The sequence below is a fragment of the Lonchura striata genome, chromosome 19, assembly GCF_046129695.1.
Source record: "Lonchura striata isolate bLonStr1 chromosome 19, bLonStr1.mat, whole genome shotgun sequence".
NCBI lineage: Eukaryota > Metazoa > Chordata > Aves > Passeriformes > Estrildidae > Lonchura > Lonchura striata.
This window is the reverse complement of record NC_134621.1, coordinates 4,369,617-4,391,984: the sequence shown is the minus strand read 5'-3', so window position 1 is coordinate 4,391,984 and position 22,368 is coordinate 4,369,617. Positions and strand designations below refer to the sequence as shown.

The following is a 22,368-nucleotide window of genomic DNA, read 5'->3' as shown; positions in this document are numbered from 1 at the left end:
CATTTTTATCCTAACTCCAGTTGACATTTGGGATTAAGAAAAGCAGGCTTCACTTTACAAAGATGCTTGCTGTAATTGCCTGTGTGTGTGTGAAGCTCTAGACCTCCTCATCACACAGAAAACCCTGGAAATTTATACTCTAAAACTTAAAAACACTAAGGAAAAAATACCTAATCTGATAATCTTTTTTATTTGTAGGATGAGGACAGACATATAAGAGAGAACTGAGACAATTCATTGTTTTGAATTGCCCAGGGCTGCCAATTATTATTGGATTTTAAGGTTCTTCCGCTCCTTCTGCAATAAAAATGTGTATATGGCAGAATTCCCTTGGACACACTTAGAAAATAAAATCTGCGTTATTTTATGCCAGATGTACAGGACACAGAAAAATAAACATAAGATAATGGGACAAGTCAAATGGTTTGGTATTTAAAGGAAAGACAACCCAGGGCAATGATTGTATCATATTTAATGGTCAAATCATAGTCTCTAACACCATTATATTATTCTGTTACAGTTTTTTCACGCACTGTAAAACACCCTACAGTTACTGTATTTAAAAAATCCTAATTAAAAAGAGGAACACTCTGTGACAGCAGAAATAACCCAAGGGAACAAGGAAAGGCTGATTAAATTGCTAAAAGTGCTGTCGGCCCATCTCAACTCATCTCACCCTGTGTTTAACCCTTTGCTTACAGCAAGATCAGGGATCCAGAGCTGGCGCAGTGCACGTTCCCTGATCCTTCCAGTTTACAAACTCCTGGCAGCACAGAGCACACTCTGACCCAACTCCTGAGGGGATTGCTCCTATTTTAAACCATCCCTAAACCAGGAGGGTTTTCAGCACTCCCAACCAGGATAAAAGCAAGCAGCAGGAAAGAGAGGCTTGGGCAGCACTTCCCAACTGCGGCACATCCACAGGAGCCCCCAGGATGCTCCGTGGAGCTGCATCCCTGAACCCACCCAAAGCAGCAGCACAACCACACACCATGGCCAGACACCCCAGGGGCTTCTTGAGCTGCTCCCACGCCGTGACAGGGTGGAAAGAGAAGATCCCTCTGAGCTTCCCAAGCCCTGAAGGAGGCCAGAGGTTTGTGTCCGAGTTGGGAAAGTGGAGAGGGGTGGGATGAGTGGCTCCAGTGTGGGTTTCCCCTTGGAGCAATCAATCCTCCTACAGAGAAACAAAACAGGGCAAAGACCCAGATGTGCTGTGTTTACTCTGGCATAGCTCCTCGCTGCAAACTGTGGGAGTTTAGCCTGAATAAATGAGATTTAGGGTGCAGACGTGGGCCCACGTGGGAGATCTCTTCCTGCAGCGATGAAGGCTCCTTCCCTTCCTTGTCCTGCCAGGATGTGACTGTGCACAGGCTGTGGCACTGCTCTGCCTTTCTCCTTGCATCAGGAACTCTGACACCACGTTCTGCCCCCGTGCCTGCTCTGTGTCACCGCTGACATCTCGTGCAAGGGCTGAGCTCTGCAGGGGCTGCTGGCGCCAGCCAAACAAAGAGGGTTTGGAGCTCAGGACGCAGGGAATGAATTCCCATCCAGACAGAAGTCTGGGCAGCATTCCCACCAGCCAGGAAAGGCCAAGATTTCAGCTGGAGATTTCATTCTGGAAGCCCTACTGTTCCTTTTCCCACTGCTCGCAGCAGTTTAGGAGTAACCTCCTGCAGGGGAGGAGAAGGAGGAGGAGGAGGAGGAATTTGCAGACAGATCCCAGCAAGCCCCTTCCCAAACTGACTCATCAGCCTTGTCCTGGGGAAGGGGTGGCTGCTTTCAGACCCTTCATCCACTAAAATATCCTAATTTTCAGGGCACTGGCAGCTCTTTCTGCACCAGCAGAATCTGGCAACGCTGGCAAAGGAGTCACAGTAAAGGAGCTCTTTGAGCCTCAGCATGTAAACGTGGCTTTAACTGCAAACCTCCCAGATTTGTGCCTGCCTTTTATTCACATTTTTCCCTTGGCTCCACTTCAATATAGCACTATGATTTTCAGCTTATCCTTTGGGAAAAAAAAAAATCTATATATCATATATTTAGCTAAATGGGCTGCTTGTTATTCCTGCTGGTTGTTGCATCATCCCTGACTCACTCATGCCAGTGAAGAACCTGACCCTCTGTATTTTCTCTCCAGGTGTACATTATACAGCACCACGGTTCTGTAAAGCAAGCTTTGGGAGGTAGGTAGCAAAATAAACCCAGAAAAAATAAACTTGTGGAAAGGCATGCTGTGCTGAGACAGGGGCTGCTCTGTGCTTTTTCCTTCTGAAAAAGCTCCCTTAGGACATGTGAACTGGCAGTTTTGTCTCTCAGCCTCGAGTTTCCACCTCTCCTGAAGGGAACAGTGTTCCCTCTCATTTGAGAGTAATTTTTGTTAATTGTTACTTATTCCCAGAGTCCAAAGGGTCATTTAGTAGCTGACTGATGCTGCACCTTTATCAAGGCACTCACAGCTGTCCTACAACACTAAAACCAGACCATTTATCTCTGGGACATATTCACAGCACCTCTGTCATTTAAAAATCCCTAAGCTAAGGGGCAGATTTTCAGCTCAAGTGTGCCCAGGGCTCTTGAAGAGTTGGTCATTTAACAGTACTAAAATCCCCCAGAACAGTAGTGCCATCAAAAACATGGGGGAAAATTTGGCTGTAAAGCTTTGCTAAGAGTTACCAAAGAATGTGTTTACTTAAAGTATATCCTCAAGACTTGGTTTGTGCTGCTCCCTTCCCCATCTCCAGGTGGGAACAGTGGTTCTGCTTCTCAGCAGGAGGTTTCTCCCTTTCCCAGCTGGGCAGAGATCCTTGTTTCACATTTACAGCACTAATGGTGGGCAGCCCTGCAAGGAGAGGTGCTGCATCACCCCAGCATCACCCCAAAACCCAGCCAGGCTCCTCCATGTCCCTCTCCCTGGAGCACCATCTCTCCCATGCCAGGGCACAGAGGGGATGGGAAGTGACCACGTTTGCTTTGGGGGTTCACCTGGGCCACACAGGGCTTGCTCCATCAAAGGCACTTCACGAGGAGCATGCAGAAGGTGTCAATGAGGCAGCACTTAAAAAAGCATCAGCACAGAGCCTGAGATAAGGCACAAAGCATCTGCACAAGTCGCCGGAGCAGAGCGAGCAGAGGTGAAGCAGAGGGACTGGGCAGGTGGCCAAGGCACAGCTCTAAATCCGTGTGGCACTTCCAAGCAGCACACTTTACCAAGAAAGGCTGTGGCAGTCCCTGATGTCCAGAAAGGGAAATCAAGGGGCAGGGAGCAGCACAGGGACTGGCCCAAGCTCACTCAGGGGCACAGCTGGCACTGGGATCCAGCCCCATCCTGGCCCCCAGCCCTGCCCATCAGGAGGCTCCATCCAGCCCTGAGTGCCCAACAGTGCAGAGAGGAGAGAGGGCTGCCACAGAGACAGACAGGGCTACCAAAGAGAGGTGGCAATAGCCTGCAGGAGAGATTTCTGTGGCTCTGTCCGTGCCCCTCTCCCCGGGCAGTCACCGGCGCTTCAGCACCGACACACAATCCCTCTTCAGCGGCCCGATCTGCAGGTGGGCATCCACGCTCTCCAGGAAGAAGGCTGGCTTCAGCTTGCACGAGAAAAGAGAGGCAAACTGGTGGTTGATCTTGCTCTGGAACGGGTCAAGCTTCCCCTTGGCGGAAGGGGAGACCTTGAGCTGCTGCAGGCAGGTCATTTTGGAATCCTTGACTCCATAGAAGGTTAAAGCCCTTTCGGAATACTCCAGGAAGACGCCGATGGTGTGGAAGAAGGGCTGCTGGATGGCGTGCTCGAAGCCACCAAACCAGGCCACGTAGTTCTGGCCGTTCCACTGCAGGCAGCAGGACCTGTCGTTCCTGCCCAGGCGGCCGTGGTTGTAGGCCTCCCGCGGGTCGAAGTCCTCGGCGATGACCCCGATGCTGACCCAGCCGTCGATCAGCTCCACCTCCCAGTAGTAGTTGCCTCTGTTCATGAGGTTCAAACCCAGCACCTGCTCGCAGTTGATGAAGCGGGTGGGGCTCTCCGGGTAGGGGATGGGGCACAGCACCCGTTTGGCCCCCTTGGTGCCGAACAGCTGGATGAATTTGTCAGCTGTGTCACTGTCCAGGTCGATGATGAAGGCAACTGCGTGGGGAAAGAGGAAGAAGTGAGTGTGCAGAGGGAAATGCAAGGAAATCCTCCCTGCCCCAGCCTTTGATGATGAGCATGATCCTTTCTGACCTTTCCCATCACTCTGTCCCCTTGCTTTTAAGTCCCATGGCAAATCGCAGTCAATGAGGATGAAAGGCTGAAAGAGCTGACAGTCCCATAAGCAGGATGAATAGAGGTAACTGGGCAGAGGAGAGGGCAGAGGGGCTGCTTGATGAGCTCAACTGTGATACCAGGCATTGGAGATCCACCTGACAGACTGCTGGTAAGGAAATCTCACATAAAAGCATATTTCAGGCAAATATGATAAATGCACTTGAGAGAGACCCTAAGAATAGAGAACAGCCAGGTATGCCACAGCTACAAACAGGCATCCCCCAGCAAGTGCAGCCATGTGAGAGCCACTGGTGGATACCAAACAGAGAGGATGGCCAAGGAAGTTCTTCCAGGAAACAACTCTGGGCATGGATCACTATCAACTGCATTGCAGCCTGAACCATGGCACGTCTCAGTCTGACAGCAGAAGAGCACACCCTTCTTGAGCCAGGTTTTGCTGCTCTGTGCCACTGAGGCAGATCTTGTCCCCTACAGACATGTCAGATGTGACCCCATATCCCCTGTAAGGCTGGGGACAAACAGGTGGGGTGTGGAGGCTCAAGCCCAGCCCTGCACCCTCCAGCCTCAGCCTCTCCTGCCCCACTCTGCTCCACCACTGCGTGATCCTTGTCATTCTGCTGCTGCAGACAACTCTCACCAGCCCAGAGTCCTGCAGCAAACAAGGCAGATGCACAAACTCTGATCTAATTTAAAGAGGATCCAATTTGCCAAGGGCTGGAAAGCAGCAGGATTTACACAGGACGCCTGCAGCGCCCCTGGGGCAGCTGGGCCAGCAGAACCACGGACAAGGGAAAAAAACCATCACCTAACCAGGCTCTGACTGTTGTCAGGAAAGCCAGGAGGCTTCCCTGTTAGCCAAGCAGAATTTCCTCTGCTGGTGGCAGCGCTCCCGCAGCCGCTGGATCAGCGCTGGGCAGGCGGGAAGGAGAGAGGAAAGGGAAGACGGGCCTTAGCAACAACCCAAAGCAGAAATCCCCCACCAAAATAAATAAAATACCACCTAAGGAAGAAGAAGGTGAAGAAGAAGGACCAGTCACCTCCTTAAAACCTCCATCTTAGCTTTATATATATTACTTTACTCTAAAAACTTAAGCTCTAAGTTTTCTACTACGTGATGTTACGTGCTTCTTTTGAAACTACACACCCATAATCCTAGTTCTGTTATTTAATCTTGGAGGTCTTCTCCACAGCCTTAGGTTAATTGTAGTGTTCTCTTGAGGATCTGTGCCTTTCAGCACAGAAAGCCCAAAACTCTCAGTACCCAGGGTTCCAACACCCCACTTACATTTCAGGAAATAATCACGGTTCTCCAGGCAGGCAGGATTGTTTGACTTGTCTGGAAATCGGGATTCGGCCAACGCTGCAGAGACAGGGACAGGAGGGTTTGCATCAGCACAGGAACCAAACCACCACCAAGGACGTTGCTGGAGCATCGTCCCCTGCCCCTGATGGCACCCAGCTGTCACAGCCCCAGCCAGCATCCCCACTGCCCCTGCACATCCCAGTGGCTCCCACACAGGAAAGCACAGATACCACGTTTGTCACCCCAGGGAGGTGGGCAGCGGGGCAAGGAACCGGCTGCAATTCCCATGGGCATCCAAGGAAAGGAAAAAGGAGTGAGCTCAGGTTAAATAAGACAACTGCCATATCAACTCTCTAACCCTGGCATGTTTGGGAGCCCACAGTCTGCCCTGTGAGGAGGTCTGTCTGTCCTGGGAAGAAGAGTTCCCTTTCACAGGAGGCCACTTTGGCCACTTGCCCCCTCCCACAGGGCCCTGCCTAACTCCCAGGCTGTTTGTTGCCTCTCCAGTCTCCACGGAAAAATTCACAAAGCCTCAAAGAGGCGTAAGCCCAGACAGGGATTGTGCAACGTGCAGGGAACCCGTGCTGAGCAGCTGCTAGGCCTGGAAGGACAGGGGCTCACAGGGGCCATGGAGCCACCTCCCACCCAGGCAGGGAAGAGGGAAAGGGACAGGGAACCATCCAGGAGAGGGGCCAGGTGAACACAAACCTTCCTCCATCTCCTGGCAATTCAATCCATCAATTCCTTTCCCCTGCAAGTGGTTCCACTGGTTTTTGCAGGCAGTGGACAGCACATCCTTCATGGCACCCACGGCTTGGGTGCACTTGGTGAAGTTCAGCTCTTTCTGGAAGCTCAAAGGTGGAGAGAGGTTTTCTTCCATGGCTGCTTTCAAGGCCTGAAATTCCTGAGCCAAAAAAGACGGAGTTTCAGGAGGTTTCAAACAAGCCAAAGTTGTCTCTTGTTCCAGAACCCCACCCAGCCCTGGAGGATTTGGGATCTGGCAGCTCTCAGGACTTGGCCCAAGGACAGCATAAGGGAGGAGAGCACTTTCCCAGCCACGTGTTCCTGGCACCTTTTCTTCACTCCCTTTCAAACCCAGACTCAGACCATGGCCACCTCACATGGAGCAGCATCTCCTCCCTAAAACGTCTCCTCTTGCTGGGCTGTCAGGGAGGGGGGAGGATGCTGGAGGAGGCAGTGGGGCACCCCAAACTCTTGCCCCACACCCAGGTACCCACTCTGGGCAGCACATCAGCCTGTCCTGAGTCACACACAGGACAGAGGTGGGGATGCCTGCCTGGGCCCCTGGGAGAGGGGAGAGAACTGTGCCCACAGGAGTGAGACTCATCAGCCTGAACATCCCAGGGTTCCTGTCCCCCAACTCCATGGGAAATGGGACAAAAACCCAAAAATACAACATTGTCAGCTCCTTCTTGCCCCATCCCACCTGGAGGAAGTAGATGGTATCAGTGCTGGGGACATTCTCCAGGCTTTGCTTGCACTGTGCCAGCTTGGCTCGTCTCTGCTCCTTCCAGCGGAGATCGGCCTCGGCCTCCCCGAGCATGGAGCGCTCCTCGTCCTCGATGAATCCCATCACCTCCTTCTGGAAGGCTGCCAGCACCTCAGAGGCCTCTGCAAAGAGCTTCTCCACCCTGTCCCTCTCCTTTGTGGCAGCACCCTGAGTGCGGGGAGAGAGGGGTCAGGTCCCAAGGTGAGGGTGCAGGAGGTGCCCTGCCCAGCACCCAGTTCTCAGCTCCGTGGAATCCCCCTGACACTCCATCACCCTCTTCACCCAAGAACTCAGATCACTTCACAGTGCAGCTGCCAAGAGACCTGGCTGGACACTGCCACTTCCTGCTGCACCACATTTGGTGTCCCCAAGCAGGAAAGTGATGTGTTTGCACAAGGGCCAAAGGGGACAACCCCCCCATGAGCCTGGGGAGACAAGGTGCAAGAGCCAGAGGATGTCCTGGCACGGCCCTTGCCCTGTTCCTTCTTCCATGTTAAAAATGAAAGCAACCAGAGATGCCAGGAGTGTTAGCAGAGATGAGGAGAAAGAATCCTCAGGGATCTCTGCCAGGATCACATAATTCATGGTGCTCCTGTGAGCACCATCTTTACACCCCACGCACCCCAAAATCTCACAGCCCCTTCTCCTCCACCCCCAGCCCAGCAGAGCTGCACTACCAGAGCTAAGGCACTGCAGAGTCACCTTAATGAGCTCCACCATCTTCTTGGCCTGGGTGATGGTGACTGCCAGCTCCTGCAGCTCATTCTCTGCATCGCTGAGGAATTTGGCTTGTTGGGCCTGCAGACATGAAGGACAAACACTGAGCTTTACCCCCAGTCCCAACGGGAGCCACAGGGCATTCAGCCTCTCCTTAAGCTTAATCCACAGACCCTCTCTGACAGAGACCTTGCTATTCAGGTGAAGGATGCAAGGGGAACCATGAGTTGTTGTCCTGTTTTCCTTCCCTGCAACATCCAACCTGCAAACATCCCTTCTCACTCAGCTGGGAAACGAAAGGGTCATGTCCAGCTCCATATTCCCCACCCTGGCCCCAGCGGAAACCAAACAAAACAGGAATTGGAAAGCAAACCCATCAGGCAGTGATTGCAGCTAAGCAGTGCTCTTAGCAAGTATCCAGGGCTGGGAAAAATCCACCTGGGTTTGGTGCAGAAGCTGAAAGGCAAACCTGGAGCACCCAGACACTCAGCACAGAGTCCCCATGAGGTTTCTGTTTAGGAGCAAAGCAAACCAGCTCCGCAGCGCGGGCTGCAAAGGAAGCACCTTCGGAACACGGCGTTTCCTGAGATGCTATTGTTGGCTCAGCCATTGCCCATCACGAGGACGGGTCCCTCGGGAGCCAGGAGGGCACTCCCCAGCCACGACAGCTCCCTGCTGATGCTCAACCCCCGGCCGTGGTCCCTGCAGCGCTTGTTCCCGGGGAGCAGCTACAGGTGCTTTCCCTGGACACCCATCCCAGCCCGCAGCGGTGGCCGGGGGCAGTCACAGAGGTCCTGCAGGAGACATTGAGCAGCGCCTGCCGAGGTCTGACAGCTCCTCGGGGCTGGGATTACACACGCTTTCTATTTTAAGGCACCTCATGACTAATAGTGCTGATAAAAGGGTTTTCCTGCAATCTTTGCAGCCCGTCAGGAGGGGGAGCTGGCTTGGGGCTGCTGCTTGGGGCTGGGCTCCTCCTTGGAAAAGGCAAACTTTCCCAAGGTCTCCAAATGCCTCATGGCCATGCGAGATGCCACCACACCGTGAGCTCCACAGGTTCCCATCTGCCTGCAGCCCCACAGAGGCCCCACACTTTCAAGGCGGCAGTGCCCAGGAAGGCGGCACCACGTTGGGACTGGAGCCCCGGCTCCTGGGAAGGCTCGTGGGCGTGAGTTTAGGAGGTGACTCAGTCACATCTGGGAATGGGAGTGATGGAAAAACCCCCGCTGCCAAGACGGCAGGATACAAAAGGCTGGGGGAGCGGGAGCGGCGGCCGGGCCGGCTGCCAGCGCGGGCAGAAAAAGCGCCCGACGGAGCTGTGGGAACGAGACGGGGACGGCGGCCGCCCCAGGAGCGCGGGGGTGGCCGCTGTGGGGTGTCCCAGGCAGCCTCGCCCCAGCCCTACGCCCACGGGATTGCCAGTCCGGCTCCGCAGCGGGAAGACTCCCCACGGGATGCCTGGCAGCGCCCCTGCCCCGATACCCATCCCCACCTGCCCATCCTGCCCCAATCCCAGGGGTTCCCTGATGGCGCAGCGCCCTGTCCATATATTGGGGTGGAATCCCCCGAGGGGTGAGAGCACAACACCCCCCCGCCACATGGCATCCCACCAGGGCTGCACCTGCACACACCCCACGTGGGGACAGGGCTCCCCGTGAGGACCTGGGTGCAGGATGGCACCCACGACACCCCCACACCAGCGTCCCACCCGCAGCACCCGCGTGGGCACCTCCGCGCCCCTCGCCACCCCGCGCACCTGCTTGTGCTCCCGCTCCTGCTCGAGGGGCACCACGTCGTGGGCGCGATGCTCGTGGGTGCGGCAGCGGGCGCAGACACAGCTCTGCTCGGTGCGGCAGAAGCCGTCGAGGGGCTGCAGGTGGCGGGGGCACAGCCCCTCCTCCAGCCGGCGCAGCGGGGCCACCAGCCGGTGTGCGCGGAAAGCCGGGGCGCGCCGGTGCGGCTCCAGGTGCGCCCCGCAGAAGGACGCCAGGCACACCAGGCACGACCGCTCGGCCGCCACGCGGGACTCCGGCGGGCACACATCGCACAGCACCACCGCTCCTTCCTCGCCCGCAGCATCCTCCTCCTCGGCTCCCGGCGCCATCGGGGATGTCGGAGACGCGGCGGCCGAGGGCGACGGGGACGAGCCGCCGGTGGCGGCCGCCAGCAGCGGCAGGAGCTCGCACAGGGCGCGGTTCTTGCAGAGCCGCAGGGCCGCGGGGACGGGCTCCTGGCACAGCGGGCAGCGGGCGGCCCCGCCCGCCCCGCCGCCGTCGGGGGGGCCTGGCCGCTGGCGGAGCTCCTGCAAGCAGCCCTGGCAGAAGTTGTGTCCGCACGGCACCGTCACCGGGTCCCGCAGCACGTCCAGGCAGATGGGGCAGCCGAGCGGACCCTCCGGCAGCCCCGGAGCCGCCAGCGCCAGCCGCAACGCCGCGGCGGAGGACGACGGGGCGCTCCCGGGCGCAGCATCCATCCCTGAACGCCCCGACCGGCCCCGGCCCCGGTCCCAGCCCCGGCGGGGGCGGGCGGCAGCCGCGCCCCGCCCGCCCGCTCCGCCTCCCCGCGACCGCAGCCGGGCTCCGCTCGCCGCGGTGCCTGCGGGGCTGCTGCGCGCTCGGAGCGCTGATCCACAGCATCCACCGCGGCGTCCTGGAAAGGGTCTCACCCCAAATGGCATCTGCTCTCATCCGGGGAAGCTGTGCCAGCCCATTCCAGTCCCCCTCTCTAGGACCTGCTGCTCCCCTTGAGCATTCCTTCCCTCTCTAGGACCTGCTGCTGCTCCACTGCTCCCCACCACCTGGCCACAAGAAAGGTCCTGAGCCCCCCCAGTGCACAGGTGCAGGTGCTTTCCTGCCAGCCCTCGTGTCCGTGGACCTACATCAGCCCTCCCCATGGCCAAAAAGGGCTGCAGTGCCCAGGTCCTGGCTCAGTCACTGTCCCCTTCTCCCCTGGGGTCTGGCAGAAACTGGCAGGCACCAGAGAGGGCTGGGAGACCCCAAAGTGCTTTTAGAGTGAAGATCTGCCTTGTGAGATCTCTGGACCCCTTCTGTGCAGGATACACAGACAATTTTTGGAGTTGGAGAAGTTCCCAGGTGGATGCTGGCCCAAGGCCTCACCCAAGGACAGGGCTGCGAGAGCAGGGATGTGTTGAGTGAAGCAGGAAGCACAAGACAAATAAAATATGTTCTTGATGAAGGGGATTGAACCTTTTAAGCTTTTTGTCCCCAAACTTAACAATGATGTGATTCATTCCCCAGGTATTCATACCCCCAGCACTTTTGAACCCAGTGCCCAGTTTCACCCTGTTAATCCTCACCAGCACTCCCACAGAAGCGGGAGGAGACGTTGGACCTGCAGTCTCACTCTTGGAAAAACATCAATGAAAACTTTGGACTTTCCTCCCTGCCAAATCAACCTTGGAGCAGAGCAGTAGGAAACCAGGTTTCCTTATCACAGTGCTACAGTAAATAAAGCACCTTCTGGCTCTGCTGGTCACTCATAGGACCCATGGGGACACAGAGGGGCAGGATGGGGCCCTGCAGGGATGGCTGTGGTAGTCAGCTCCCCCCCACCCCCACTGCTGCAGGGTCCCACATCTCCCAACAGCAGCAAGGTCAAAGCAGTAAGAAAATAAAGCTTTATTGGGAAAAGCAGCATTGTACAAAGACCTGCAGTGTAGAACCCTGAGAAGTTGCTCTGCCAGGTCTGAAAACAGCAAGAGAAAACCAAGAAGGGGCTGGGGGGAGCAGGACCTACCTGCATGTGAGGCTGTGTGAGCACAGAGGTCCCTCCAAATTGTTTCAGAGCACCCCATGGCAGCAGTACCTCCCTTCCCCAGGTTTGGGAGTTTGGCAGGGATAGAAGAGGAAAATCTCATTTTTTTTCACCCTCCTTATCCCTTATTTCCTTGCTCTGTCTGCAGGGACAGGCACCCATGGTGAGCTCCAGCCCCGCTATATGTCACTAGTGTGATATTTGCATATGCAAATCAAACAGGTTAATTTACATGTCTGTCCCCATCAGCTCTTGTTAAAACACTGCACTCCACACCTGCCTGAGCACTGAGGTCCCACTGCACCAGGACAGCCTCAGCTGCAGCTCCACTTTGGCACCAGCCTGGACCTGCCAGCTTTGCTATGGCTCTGGCTCAGTGCCTCTAGCACAGCGTCACCACTCGCCCCTCACACAGCCAAAACACAGGGTACAGGGGCTCTGTGAAGACACTGTGGAAGGAGTGGATGAGTTTTGTCCTCTCCCCGAGGCCGTAGAAGGAGAGGAGCCCCTTGCCATAATCCAGGCTGACCCCCAGGTTCTTATAGAGCTGCTCCTGGATTTTCTGGGCGTGGCCCTTGTGCCAGGCCAGGTAACAATCCTCCCTCACCTGCAGCCCCCACGAGCCCCCATCCAGCCCGATGTTGAAGCTGTGGCCCTGCTGCTGCTCCTGGGGGAGCCCCCGGTAGGTGACCCCCAGGATGACAGAGTGGCTGGAGATCTTCACCTCCCAGTAGTGGTGGCCGGGGCCGTAGCTCTGCGTGCACAGCACCTGCCAGGGCTCGAAGCGGGGGCCCTGCCCCTGCCCAGGGACAGTGCCAGGACTGTGCTTGGCTTTGCGGGCACCTTTGGACAGCTCCAGGTACTTGTTGGCTGTCTCGGGGTCGAAGGTCAGGTTGCGGTGGTCTGGGGGAAGCAAGGGGACAGATGGGGCTGAAATGCTTCATCAGACCTTTATGCCCTCCCAGCAGTGATGGGGTTTAAATTCTGTAGGGCTGGCCCCCGAGATGGAAGGGAACAGGGTGTTTGGAGGGGAAGGGTAGTGGGGAGGATGCAACACCTGCCCTAAAGAGAATGGAAAAGCCCAGAAATAGCTTTTGAGGCACTGAAACACAATGTTTTGCAGTTCTTACACAACCCAGCTCACAGCTGTGAGTTCACATTGTGAGCACAGTGGCTCTGTGGCCATTTTGGCAGGGATGTGCTTGATTTTAAGAGGAAAAAGTACCAGTGTGGGTTGGGAGAGGGAGAGAAAACCAGGTGTTAAGTGAGCAAATATGGTAGTGCAGGGAATTACTCTCCTCTGCATGGGCTGTGATAGCTCCTGCTGTGGGCATTCCCTGGCCACCAGCAGCTCACCTTTCTCCCCCAACACCTGGGCCTTGCAGCTGGCTGGGCTCCTGCCTGCTGCCCATAAATAACAGGGGGTTCTCATTAATAACCCTAAGAATGTTCTGTGGGGCCTGATGGAAGGAATTCCTGCAGGCAGCAATTGACTCCTTGGCAAGAGTGACATGACCAACATGGCCTGAACATCACCCAAACCTCTTCCCAACAGGGAGGAGGTGGGAAGAGGAGCACAGAGGAATTTCCTAACAACAGGGGATGGCTGGCCTGGGGAGGAAAGGGGACATGAAGGACTATAGCTAGGAATGCTGAGACCATACTCCTGGACAGAGAGCAATGACTGCAGGCATGGCTCTGGACTGGGGCTGTGCCATGCAGGGCAGTGACTGATCCAATACCAGACAGCCTCAGTTCCATGGGAAAGCAATTCCTGGTGCTCCTAATCCCCCTAATGGGTCCTTTCCCATCCCAGCCCATCCACCTTGCCCCCAGACCACCCTTCTCTGCATTTAGGGAGACACATTGGAAGAACCAGGGATGGTGCTCCTGTCCCTGTAGCCACAACCACCCTCCTCCCAGGAAGGAGCCTGGCTTGGTGACATCTCTTTGTGCTGGGGACCCCAGTGAGGTGCTGTCCCTCCAGGCCCTCTGTGCTCCTTACCTTTCAGAAGCTCAGCTCGGAGCTGGCACTTGGGGAGAGGGTCCACAGCCTTCACCACCAGCTCCTGAGGATGCACTGGGCCTGTGGAGGATGGGAACAGGCATCTTGAGTAATGCCACCCAAAAACTTCTTTCTTCCTGGCTTCATGGGAAGAAAAGGAGAAGGAGGAGGAGGAACTCCACTGTATCCACACCTGGGAGCAGGCATGTGCCACCATGGTTCAGCATTCCCAGCAAGGAGGGGCCACAGGGAAGCCACCCTGCTCATCCCTCTTCATCTGCTGACCAGTAAATGTGTGTCCCATCCTAAACCCCTGTGCCCAACAGCTGTGTCCCCAGCAGTGGCACAGGCCAGGCTCATCTTCAGGATGACTCAGAGCCTTTCAAAGTACCCCTGAGAGCAGGAGGGTTACCTTGGTCAGCAGCGTTGGGGGCTTTGGGGGCCACACAGGCAGGCAGGTCCTCTAGCAGGAGCCTGGAGATGCTGGTGAGGATCTCAGAGATGGGCTTGATCACAGGAGCCACATCAAACTCCACGGGGACCAGCACCTCTGGGCTCTCCAGAGGTGGGAACAGGGGGAACTCCTGCAGACAGACACACAGACACCATGAACCAGTCTGGGGAGGACTGTGCAAACCCATTTGCACTCATCATATCTCCCCAGTGGGCAACAAGGGTATCCCAGCATTGCTCAAGCAACTTTTCAGAGACCCCCAAAAAACAGCTCTTTCCCACAGCCCCAGCACATCCCTGAGCCAAACTGAGGGTGCATTCCCAGTGGGAATGGGTTGGACATGATTCTGCTGTCATCAGAAGGGTGCAGGCCCAAGCAAATGGGAGAACACAAACAGTGCCAGAGTGGTACCTGCAGGAAGCTCCTGTGGTCAGGGCAGGCCAGCAGGCTCTGAGCCTTCTCCATGTGCTGGCCAAGGATGTCCAGGCGGTCCTTACACAGGTTCCAGTTCTTGTCCACATGCTCCAGTGCCACCCTCTGCTCTTGCTCAATCCTGGCCACTGTCTGACACTGGAAATCCTCCAGAGCTTTCTTCAGATGGGTGAATTTGCTCTGAATCCCATCTTTGAGTTCAGAGCAGTCCTGGGCAGGAAGAGCCATGAGAACCAGTGTGCTCCCACCCACAGGCCAGCACAGGGAGGCTGCAGCGTTACCTTGATGCTCTCTGTCTGCAACTCCAGCTCCTTCATTGCCTGTTCAATCCTCTCTGATTCCTCCTGGGCTTTTTCCAGGGATTCTTTCAAAAAGGTCTGTGAAGGGAGGCATAGGATAACAGAATAGAATAGAATAGAATAGAATAGAATAGTTGGAAAATACATCCAAGATCATTGAGTTCAGCCTGTGACTGAACACCCTCAACTAGCCCAGAGCACTGAGTTTCATATCCAGTCATTTCTCCCAGTCATGTCCAGTTGCACATCCTGTGGAACAGCCCACTGCTGCCCTCCTGGCTCCCAGGACCCTTTCAGGGATACAGGACAAGGCTAAGAGGAAAGGAGGCAGCCTGGGAAGGGGACTCTGCGTCAGGATAACAAGTAAGTGATTTTTTGTGCTGCCTATCACCCCTTTTTTAGCTGTTTCCTTTAGATCAGAGGGTAACAAACAGCTCACTGCTGCCCCCGACAACACCCGGTTTCTCAAGGAGCAGCCGGGCACTGGTGGCACCTCCCTGGCCAGCCCCGTGTCCAGCTGCGGCTGGGCAGCCTGGCACACAGAGGGACATCACGTCCCTGCAGCAGCACACGGGGCAGTGGAGTGGATGTCGCGCGTGCCTGAGCTGTCACAACACCCCTGGCTTCTCCCATGGCCCCCAGCCCTGTCACCCACCTGCTTTTTGGCTCGCTCCTCCTCGAAGAGCACCCGCCGGTGCCGCTGGCAGTCCCGGACGGTGCAGATGCAGCAGATGCAGCGCCGCTCGTCCTCGCAGTACAGCTCCAGCGGCCGCCCGTGCTGCCGGCACAGCTCGGCCGGGGCCACCTCGCAGCGGCCCGCGGCCGAGCCCCGCTCCTCACTGTCCCGGGCCAGCTCCACCACGCTGTGCAGGGTGACATTCTTCTTCAGCTCCGGGCACCGCTCGAAGCCCCTGCGGCACTCCGGGCAGGTGTAGTTCGCCTCGGTGCCGGCGGCCGCCTGCTTTTGCTTGTCCCAGTGGTCGCTGATGCAGCGCTTGCAGAAGTTGTGGCCGCAGGGCAAAGTCACGGGCACCCTGAACAGCTCCAGGCAGATGGAGCACACCAGCTTCTCCTCCAGCTTCTGAGACATGGGTGATGCCATCCTGCCTGTGCCCGAGACCGCGGCAAGAAGCCGGGGAAATGGAAACTAAGGAGCGCAGAAGAAGACGAGGTGGTGACGCTGTGCCCAGAGGCGGGGCAGGGCTCCCGGCCAGACGCACTCCTAAAGTGACACCCGGTGGCTGTCCCTGGTCACACTGGCTGTGCCACAGGCTGCGGAGGGAGGGTTGGAGCCGCTCCCCGGGGAGAGAGAGGGCTGGGAAGCACCCTGAGAGACTCCGGAGAGGATGGAATGCTGCAGTGACAGCACAGGGAGACACGCGGGAGGCTAACAGGGATCAGAGTAATTTGTATTTCCAAATGAACACGTTTGCGGGGCACACATCCATGTGCAATTGGATTTTCACTCCTTTACTGCCTTTTGAGGGGACTTCCAGGCATCCTCAGCTCTGCCAGGGCTGGGTCTCTGAGCTGAGCATGGCAGTTCCCCCTGGCACAGAGCCCTCTGTGCAGAGCTCCTGCCTGGGAGCCAGCAGAGAGGCACCCACTGCTGCTGCAGCCACATGTCACCTCCCTGTGCCGTGGCAAGGCTGTGACACATGCCAGCACTGTGTTCTTCCCTTGAACCACAGCTCCTGCTGTTTGCCATGTCCCCATGCACACCCAGCACAACTTTTCCTACAAACTTCCTTGCAACACCTGTGCACATCAGCACTCTGAAATGCAATAAAGATGCCACCTGGGCCACCTGTTCCTGCTCAGGTGGAGTCTCCTGCCTGGAGGCCAGTGCAGTGCCTGTGCACTGCAAACCTTCCCCTCGCCGTCACACAGTTCAGTTTCAGTTTTCCCAGCCCAAGACTTATCTCTACCAGGCCCATGTGCTATCTTGCTCATGTCCCCAGGCTGCTGGGACAGCCTTTTTTTTCTAGCCTCCCCTCACGAGCAGCTTCCCTTTCAGGTGCACAGGTGAGGGCAAGCAGGGAGCAGGTCTCTGGTGGTTCATCCAGACCAGCTTCCATACCACAGGCAGAGCTACCCTCTCTGACGACAGGAGAGAACTCAGGATATGTGACAGCTCCCTGCATGTCCCAGCAAGCTTCAGCTCCGAAACATTCCTTTGGGTTGCATCTGTCAATTCTGACCAAATATTTAAAGCCCAGAGAGGCTAACATGACCTGTGTGTCTGCCTGGAACCTGTGTCCCCACCGTGGGCACCTCCCCAGTGCACTCACCCCAGATTAAACTAGACCCCAGAATCTTTCAGGCTGGAGGGGAGTTCAAGGGGCTCTGGAGTAACAGGCTCCTCCCAATAAAGACAGTTTTGCCAGCACTACTCAGAGAGTGTTTAATCAGACTCAATCCTCCAGAAGGACTGCACAAATAAAATCTGACACAGTCCTGAACCACGGCACTGTGAGAGGAAGAAATCCAGACTGGCCTGCTCTCTTTGTTCCGTAAACAGGCAAAAGGAAAACTGCAATCCTTGCAGGAAAGAAAGGCAGATTGTCGCTGGGGAGATGCAGCCTGCCAGTCACTGCTCAGCTCTGCTGCAGAATCAGGAGCAAGGTTTCAGCCTGGCCATGAATTCACTTTGAATGTTCTCACTGAGCAGCCTCTTGACCACGCAGCTGCCAGCCCTGTGAGCACCCAACGCCAGCTCCCAGCACAGGGAAACTGAGCTGAGGGGCTCAGACTTTGTCATTTCCTTCCTGAGGCATTGAGGGGGGCACAGGAAATCCAGGAGCCAGCATCCCACGGACACAGAGAGGGACAGCTCCTAGTAGATGCCGTAGGTGGGCTCCTCTGTGTCTCTGTACCTGTCCAGGTACCTCAGGGGCTGGTGACGAGGGAACTTCACCTGCGGAGGGTGGTAGGGGGGCGGCCGCACGAACTCGAACACGGGCTCCCTCATGTCTGCAGAGAGTGACAGGGTCAGCAGGGGGGCTCACATCTGAGCCCCACACAGGACCAGCGCTGCTCAAACATGCCCTTGGAGTTATTTTAAAATCCTCAGCCAAGGATTAGGAGTTGCTCCTTCAGGCTGCTGTTAGTTTGGAGGAGGATGGCTCAGGAAGGGCTTAGTTTGTGCTGATCCTGGACAAGTGCCAAGATCAAGTAAGAGCCTGCAGCCACAGGGCCATGTCCCACCCACAGACTCCCCCTTCAGTGTCCCCATTGCTTACTGAGCAGCTGATGGAAGGTGGAAGTGACAGAGCTGTCCCACTGACACTGGAAAAATGCCAGCCCTGCCGGGGTCATGGCATCCTTATGCTTTCTGTAGAAGTCAAATGTACTAAAGGTTCTCATCTTCAGGCTGTAGCTGAAAACAAGACATGAGCACCAAGTGAATCTCTCCTTGCAGCAGTACCTTCTTCCACATCACCCCAGGGCATATGAGAAAGGTGGAAAAAAAAAGCCACTAAGAGGAAATTTCCCAGTGTCTCCAGCTCCATGCACATTTCTGGGCAGGACAAACCACTCTCTAACAGCCTCTTCTGTAACAATGGGACTCTGCAGTGCTGGGATTGTGGCTGCAGAGGGCACACAAACCCAAAGCAGCCCTGGAGAACTCTGCAGAGTGACAGGAGCTGCTCCTCCAGTGCAGTGACAGGTACACAAACCCCACAAGCAGCAGCAGCCAAGCCCAGCTCTGCAGTGAGCAGAGGAATTACCACGGTGCTGGCCGAGCGTCCTGGCTGAAATCGATGGGACCGTGTTGCTTGAAGAGCAGGAAGATGAAGCGGTGGTAGCCCGTCCCCATGGCAGGGAAGGGGGGCAGGTAGTGGCACATCTCCTTACCAGCCTTGATGTCACTGCCTGGGATGTTGGTCCTGGACACAAACACATTTACACTCATTTCCCTCCAGCAGATTCATCCAGGACTGCAAATCCCTCTGCCATGCTGTGATGTGATTGCTGCCCCGTTTGATAAGGGAACAGATAGTAGTAATCGATTTCACCACAGGAAAAATCCCACCCAGTGACTGGAATGCTGAACAGCAGCAACATCTGGAACTCCTGCATCCTTAACAAGACCCAGAACACAGGGCTGAAGGAGCTAATGGCAGGAGCAGCAGGAAAAGCCATGGATTCTGAGCTGTTGGAGGAGTTTTTGCCCAGGCCACAAGCACAGAGCACATGGCTCTGATGTACTCACACCAGCCAGTGGAGGTACTCGGAGTCTGCATCCCTCAAATGTCCATCTGCCAACACACAACAGGGAAAAGTGACTTAGGGACACCCTGGTGCCAGCATCCACCCCAAAGTGAGAACGCCCAGACCTGCTTTGATCAGAGGGAACAGTTCAAGACCTCTCAACATTCCTTCCCTGGCAGGAAAGGAACTCATTCCTATTGGACTGAGTTTAAAATGAGGAGCAAAGAACTCTGCAGATCTAATTCCAAGATTCTTGAAATCTTCTTGGGTAGCTGCATCCTTCACTGTGCCTTGGTCTTTCAGGGTGAACAGTGTCAGCAAAGCTGCCTTCCAGGCAGACTGCCAAGGAAGAGGAGTTTGGAGGTAAGCAAAGATGGGAGTCAGGAAATTGTTTCCTCTATAGTGTGACACAGGTCCTGTTGTGTCACTGTCCCTTCTCTCAAGTGCAATGGATTTGGAGAGGCTACAGTCTTTCCTCCATATGTAATATGTCCCAGACTAACAGATATAACATCACAGAATCACAGCACAGCTTGGGACCTTAAAGCTCATCTCATCCCACCCCCTGCCATGGGCAGGGACACCTTCAGTAGACCAGGTTACTCCAACTTGGCCTTGAACCCTTCCAGTGTTCATTATCTCTGTGCAGCCAAAATAATCAGGAGTTAACCAAAAGCTGAGTGAAACAACCTAGTTTAAACATGTTCCTTTAAAGAACCTGCTGCTCACCTGGATTTGTGAGTAACAAGGTCCAGAGGGAGCCTTTGTCTGCCTCATATGACACTGCAGGGGGACTGGAAGCCTAAAAGAGCAACATAAAGAGACTGTAAATCACTCACACAACAGCTTCCATGAACTCTGTCTGGGCAAGGCTTGGACACAACACAGACTGGGCACTGCCAGGCCACTGAGGAATCCACCTGGAGAGCCCCAGGGCATAAATAACCATCAGCCTCCTGCCACACAACCTAAAATCTCTGTCCCTATCACAACCATCAAATATTTTCCTTCAGCACAGAGGAAACACCCTTGTAAAAGGCATCCCCTGGAATGAACCATGCCATTGGAAGCACCTGTCACAAAGAGGCTTCCCAGGGGCTCCAAGTCGTTCCCATCTCCCTTCTCGCACCTCTGATGGAGTCACCATGTTCCCGTAGTAGACTGGCACGAGGTGCTCGTCCTCCTGGCTGTACTCCACCCTCAGGGCCACCCAGGGGGTGAAGGTGGCCCCCTTGAACAGGTCCCGGAACACCCCACAGTGCTTGGCCACGCGCTGCTTGTGGAACGGGCCACTGGTCCTCTCCCACTCAGCCCTGACCTCGTCCAGGGGAATGAGCTCTGCAAGGAGAGAGGGAGGATGCAGAAGCAGCAGCTGGACACCCAGAGCAGCTGGAGCAGGAAGGGAGGTGCTGGGGCACTGACCAGTCCGGAGCCGCGCTGCTCGTTCCATCTCAGCATTCCGGCGGTTCTCCCTCAGGATCCTCTTTCTTTCCTTGAGCTCCTTTGCCCGTGATGACCTCTCACGTGGCAGGCCAATGTCTGTCTCGGGCTCTTCAGGGAGGGGTGAAAAGAGAGGAGGTGAAACATGTGAGCACCCAAACCACCCAAACACAAACCCCTGTGAAACGTCTGAGAGTGTGAGACAAAGAGTTCCAGAGATCAGGATGACAGCGGGGTTTGGGTTGGGAGGGGCATTGAAGACCATCCACTTCCAACCCTGCCATGGACAAGGACACCTCCCTCTAGAAAAGACCTGAAGGAACAATCAGGCCTTGATTCTGTCCCCTCTGCACCTCCTTCCCCAGCTCATGGCCCTCCCATTCCCAGCTGTGTTATCTGCTGCACGCCTGAAGCTCTGGCTCTCTGCTCTCCGTGGCACCAGCAGGGCTTCAAGGAATCGCTCTTTTGCTCTGTGTCTTTTGGCAGGTCCTGGCCAGCCTCTCTCCCTCTGGAAAACCACTTTCCCCTGGAGATATCTGCACACGGGACAGGGCTAAGCCTGTGCCAGAGCCCCTGGGGTTTGGGGACACAGCTGGGTACCTGCAGGGGGGTCGGTGTGCTGACGGTAGGTGTTCCACCAGCGCGGCTCCCGGCTCGCCTGCTCCGCCTGCCGCAGGTAGCGCGTGAAGCTGCGGTACTTCTGCAGCGCCTCCAGGTTCTCCACGTCCACATCCTCGTTGGGCATGGGCCCCAGCGGGGCTGCCCTCTTCCAGAGCACGGCTGGGGGGACACACATCCCAGGGGCTCACAAGGAGAGGAACGAGCTTGGCATGGGCAGAGCACGCACAAGGCCGGAGCCATCCCCACCTCCCACAGCCACGTTCATGGAGTCACAGGATGGGCGAGGCTGGAAGGGACCGGAGTCACCTGATCCCACCTTTTGCTCCAGCAGGCTCATCCCATAGCACAGGACTGTGTCCAGATGGCTCTGGAATATCCCCAGGGAGGAGACTCCACACCCTCTCCGGACAATCTGTTCAGGGCTTGGGCACTGCACAGGGAAGAGGTTCTGCCTCATGTCCAGGTGGAATTTCCTGGGCATCACTTGGTGTCCATGGCCTCTGGTGCCATTGCTGGCCCCTGGAGTGGAGCCTGGGCCCTGCTGTGCCCTCCCTGCAGCAGGGACACACGGGGACGAGCCCCAGCACCCTCGGCCTTTCCCAGGACAGAGATGCTGCCGTCCCCAGACCATCCTGGCGGTCTCCACAGGACCCGGAGCTCCGTGTCCCTCATCCCCAGGAGCCCAGAACCGGACACTGCTCCAGGGGAGGCCCGGCCAGGGCTGAGCAGAGGGGCAGCATCACCCCTGACCTGCTGGAAACGCTCTCCTCACGCCCCCGGGCCAGCAGCGCCCTTGTCGTGCCCTCGGGCACAGCGCTGCTCACGGACAGCTCCTGGTGCCCAGCACCCCCAGCTCCTTCCCCACAGAGCCGCTTCTCCAGCCAGCTCCTGGTGCCCAGCACCCCCAGCTCCTTCCCCACAGAGCCGCTTCTCCAGCCAGCTCCTGGTGCCCAGCACCCCCAGCTCCTTCCCCACAGAGCTGCTTCTCCAGCCGTCAGCCCGGCCTGTGCTGCTGCCTGGGCTGCTCCTCCGCAGTTGAAGGACCCTGCACCGAACTCGGGGCAGTTCCTCTCTGCCCTTCTCCCCAGCCTGCCCGCTCCCTCTGAAGGGCTCACAGCACCCTGGGCCATCGACCCCTCATCCAAGCCCCTGAGGAACAAATTAACACTGCGCCCAGTACTGATCCCTGGGGGACATCACTAGCCGTCCGAGAGCACCCTCCCCTCTTTCCCCGGTGTGTTTCGGGGCTGTCCCGGTGTCTCACCGGCCGTCCCGAAGCTGCGCCCGGCGCGGGCCCGGCGCAGCGCCGCTCCCAGCAGCGCCGCCGCCATGTTGCGCG

At 56.4% G+C, this 22,368-nt stretch overlaps 3 protein-coding genes across 3 annotated transcripts; all 3 read right to left on the bottom strand.

Moving 5' to 3' along the window:
• Positions 1-174: 174 nt before the first annotated feature.
• Positions 175-10,262, bottom strand: TRIM47 (tripartite motif containing 47). Its single transcript, XM_021541639.3, has 6 exons — positions 9,546-10,262; positions 7,775-7,870; positions 7,010-7,240; positions 6,271-6,466; positions 5,545-5,619; positions 175-4,118 (listed from the first exon to the last, which is right to left on the bottom strand). Exons 1-6 carry the CDS (start codon positions 10,260-10,262, stop codon positions 3,493-3,495), a joined length of 1,941 nt encoding a protein of 646 aa, XP_021397314.3. The 3' UTR covers positions 175-3,492.
• A 1,146-nt stretch (positions 10,263-11,408) lies between these two features.
• TRIM65 (tripartite motif containing 65) lies at positions 11,409-15,991 on the bottom strand. The gene is made up of 6 exons (XM_077787423.1): positions 15,409-15,991; positions 14,736-14,831; positions 14,434-14,664; positions 13,981-14,152; positions 13,569-13,649; positions 11,409-12,466 (listed from the first exon to the last, which is right to left on the bottom strand). Exons 1-6 carry the CDS (start codon positions 15,853-15,855, stop codon positions 11,946-11,948), a joined length of 1,548 nt encoding a protein of 515 aa, XP_077643549.1. The 5' UTR covers positions 15,856-15,991; the 3' UTR covers positions 11,409-11,945.
• Positions 15,992-17,143: 1,152 nt separating this feature from the next.
• On the bottom strand, positions 17,144-22,368 carry MRPL38 (mitochondrial ribosomal protein L38). Its single transcript, XM_021541640.2, has 9 exons — positions 22,294-22,368; positions 21,009-21,188; positions 20,391-20,519; positions 20,098-20,306; positions 19,698-19,770; positions 18,970-19,015; positions 18,485-18,643; positions 17,996-18,132; positions 17,144-17,726 (listed from the first exon to the last, which is right to left on the bottom strand). Exons 1-9 carry the CDS (start codon positions 22,358-22,360, stop codon positions 17,590-17,592), a joined length of 1,137 nt encoding a protein of 378 aa, XP_021397315.2. The 5' UTR covers positions 22,361-22,368; the 3' UTR covers positions 17,144-17,589.

Bases quoted from the DNA above. Each gene is read 5' to 3' on its own strand.
- TRIM47 (XM_021541639.3), bottom strand. From the start codon at position 10,262: ATGGATGCTGCGCCCGGGAGCGCCCCGTCGTCCTCCGCCGCGGCGTTG. The intron at 6,467-7,009 runs GTGGGATGGGGC...TTTTTGGCTCAG, and splicing joins ATACCATCTACTTCCTCCAG to GAATTTCAGGCCTTGAAAGC. The intron at 4,119-5,544 runs GTAAGTGGGGTG...TTCCCCACGCAG, and splicing joins CCGTGATTATTTCCTGAAAT to TTGCCTTCATCATCGACCTG.
- TRIM65 (XM_077787423.1), bottom strand. From the start codon at position 15,855: ATGGCATCACCCATGTCTCAGAAGCTGGAGGAGAAGCTGGTGTGCTCC. The intron at 14,665-14,735 runs GTAACGCTGCAG...CTTCCTGCCCAG, and splicing joins TGCAGACAGAGAGCATCAAG to GACTGCTCTGAACTCAAAGA. The intron at 13,650-13,980 runs GTAACCCTCCTG...CATCCTCCACAG, and splicing joins CCCCAACGCTGCTGACCAAG to GCCCAGTGCATCCTCAGGAG.
- MRPL38 (XM_021541640.2), bottom strand. From the start codon at position 22,360: ATGGCGGCGGCGCTGCTGGGAGCGGCGCTGCGCCGGGCCCGCGCCGGG. The intron at 18,644-18,969 runs GTGAGTACATCA...GTTTGTGTCCAG, and splicing joins GAGTACCTCCACTGGCTGGT to GACCAACATCCCAGGCAGTG. The intron at 18,133-18,484 runs GTAATTCCTCTG...TCTTGTTTTCAG, and splicing joins GACGCTCGGCCAGCACCGTG to CTACAGCCTGAAGATGAGAA.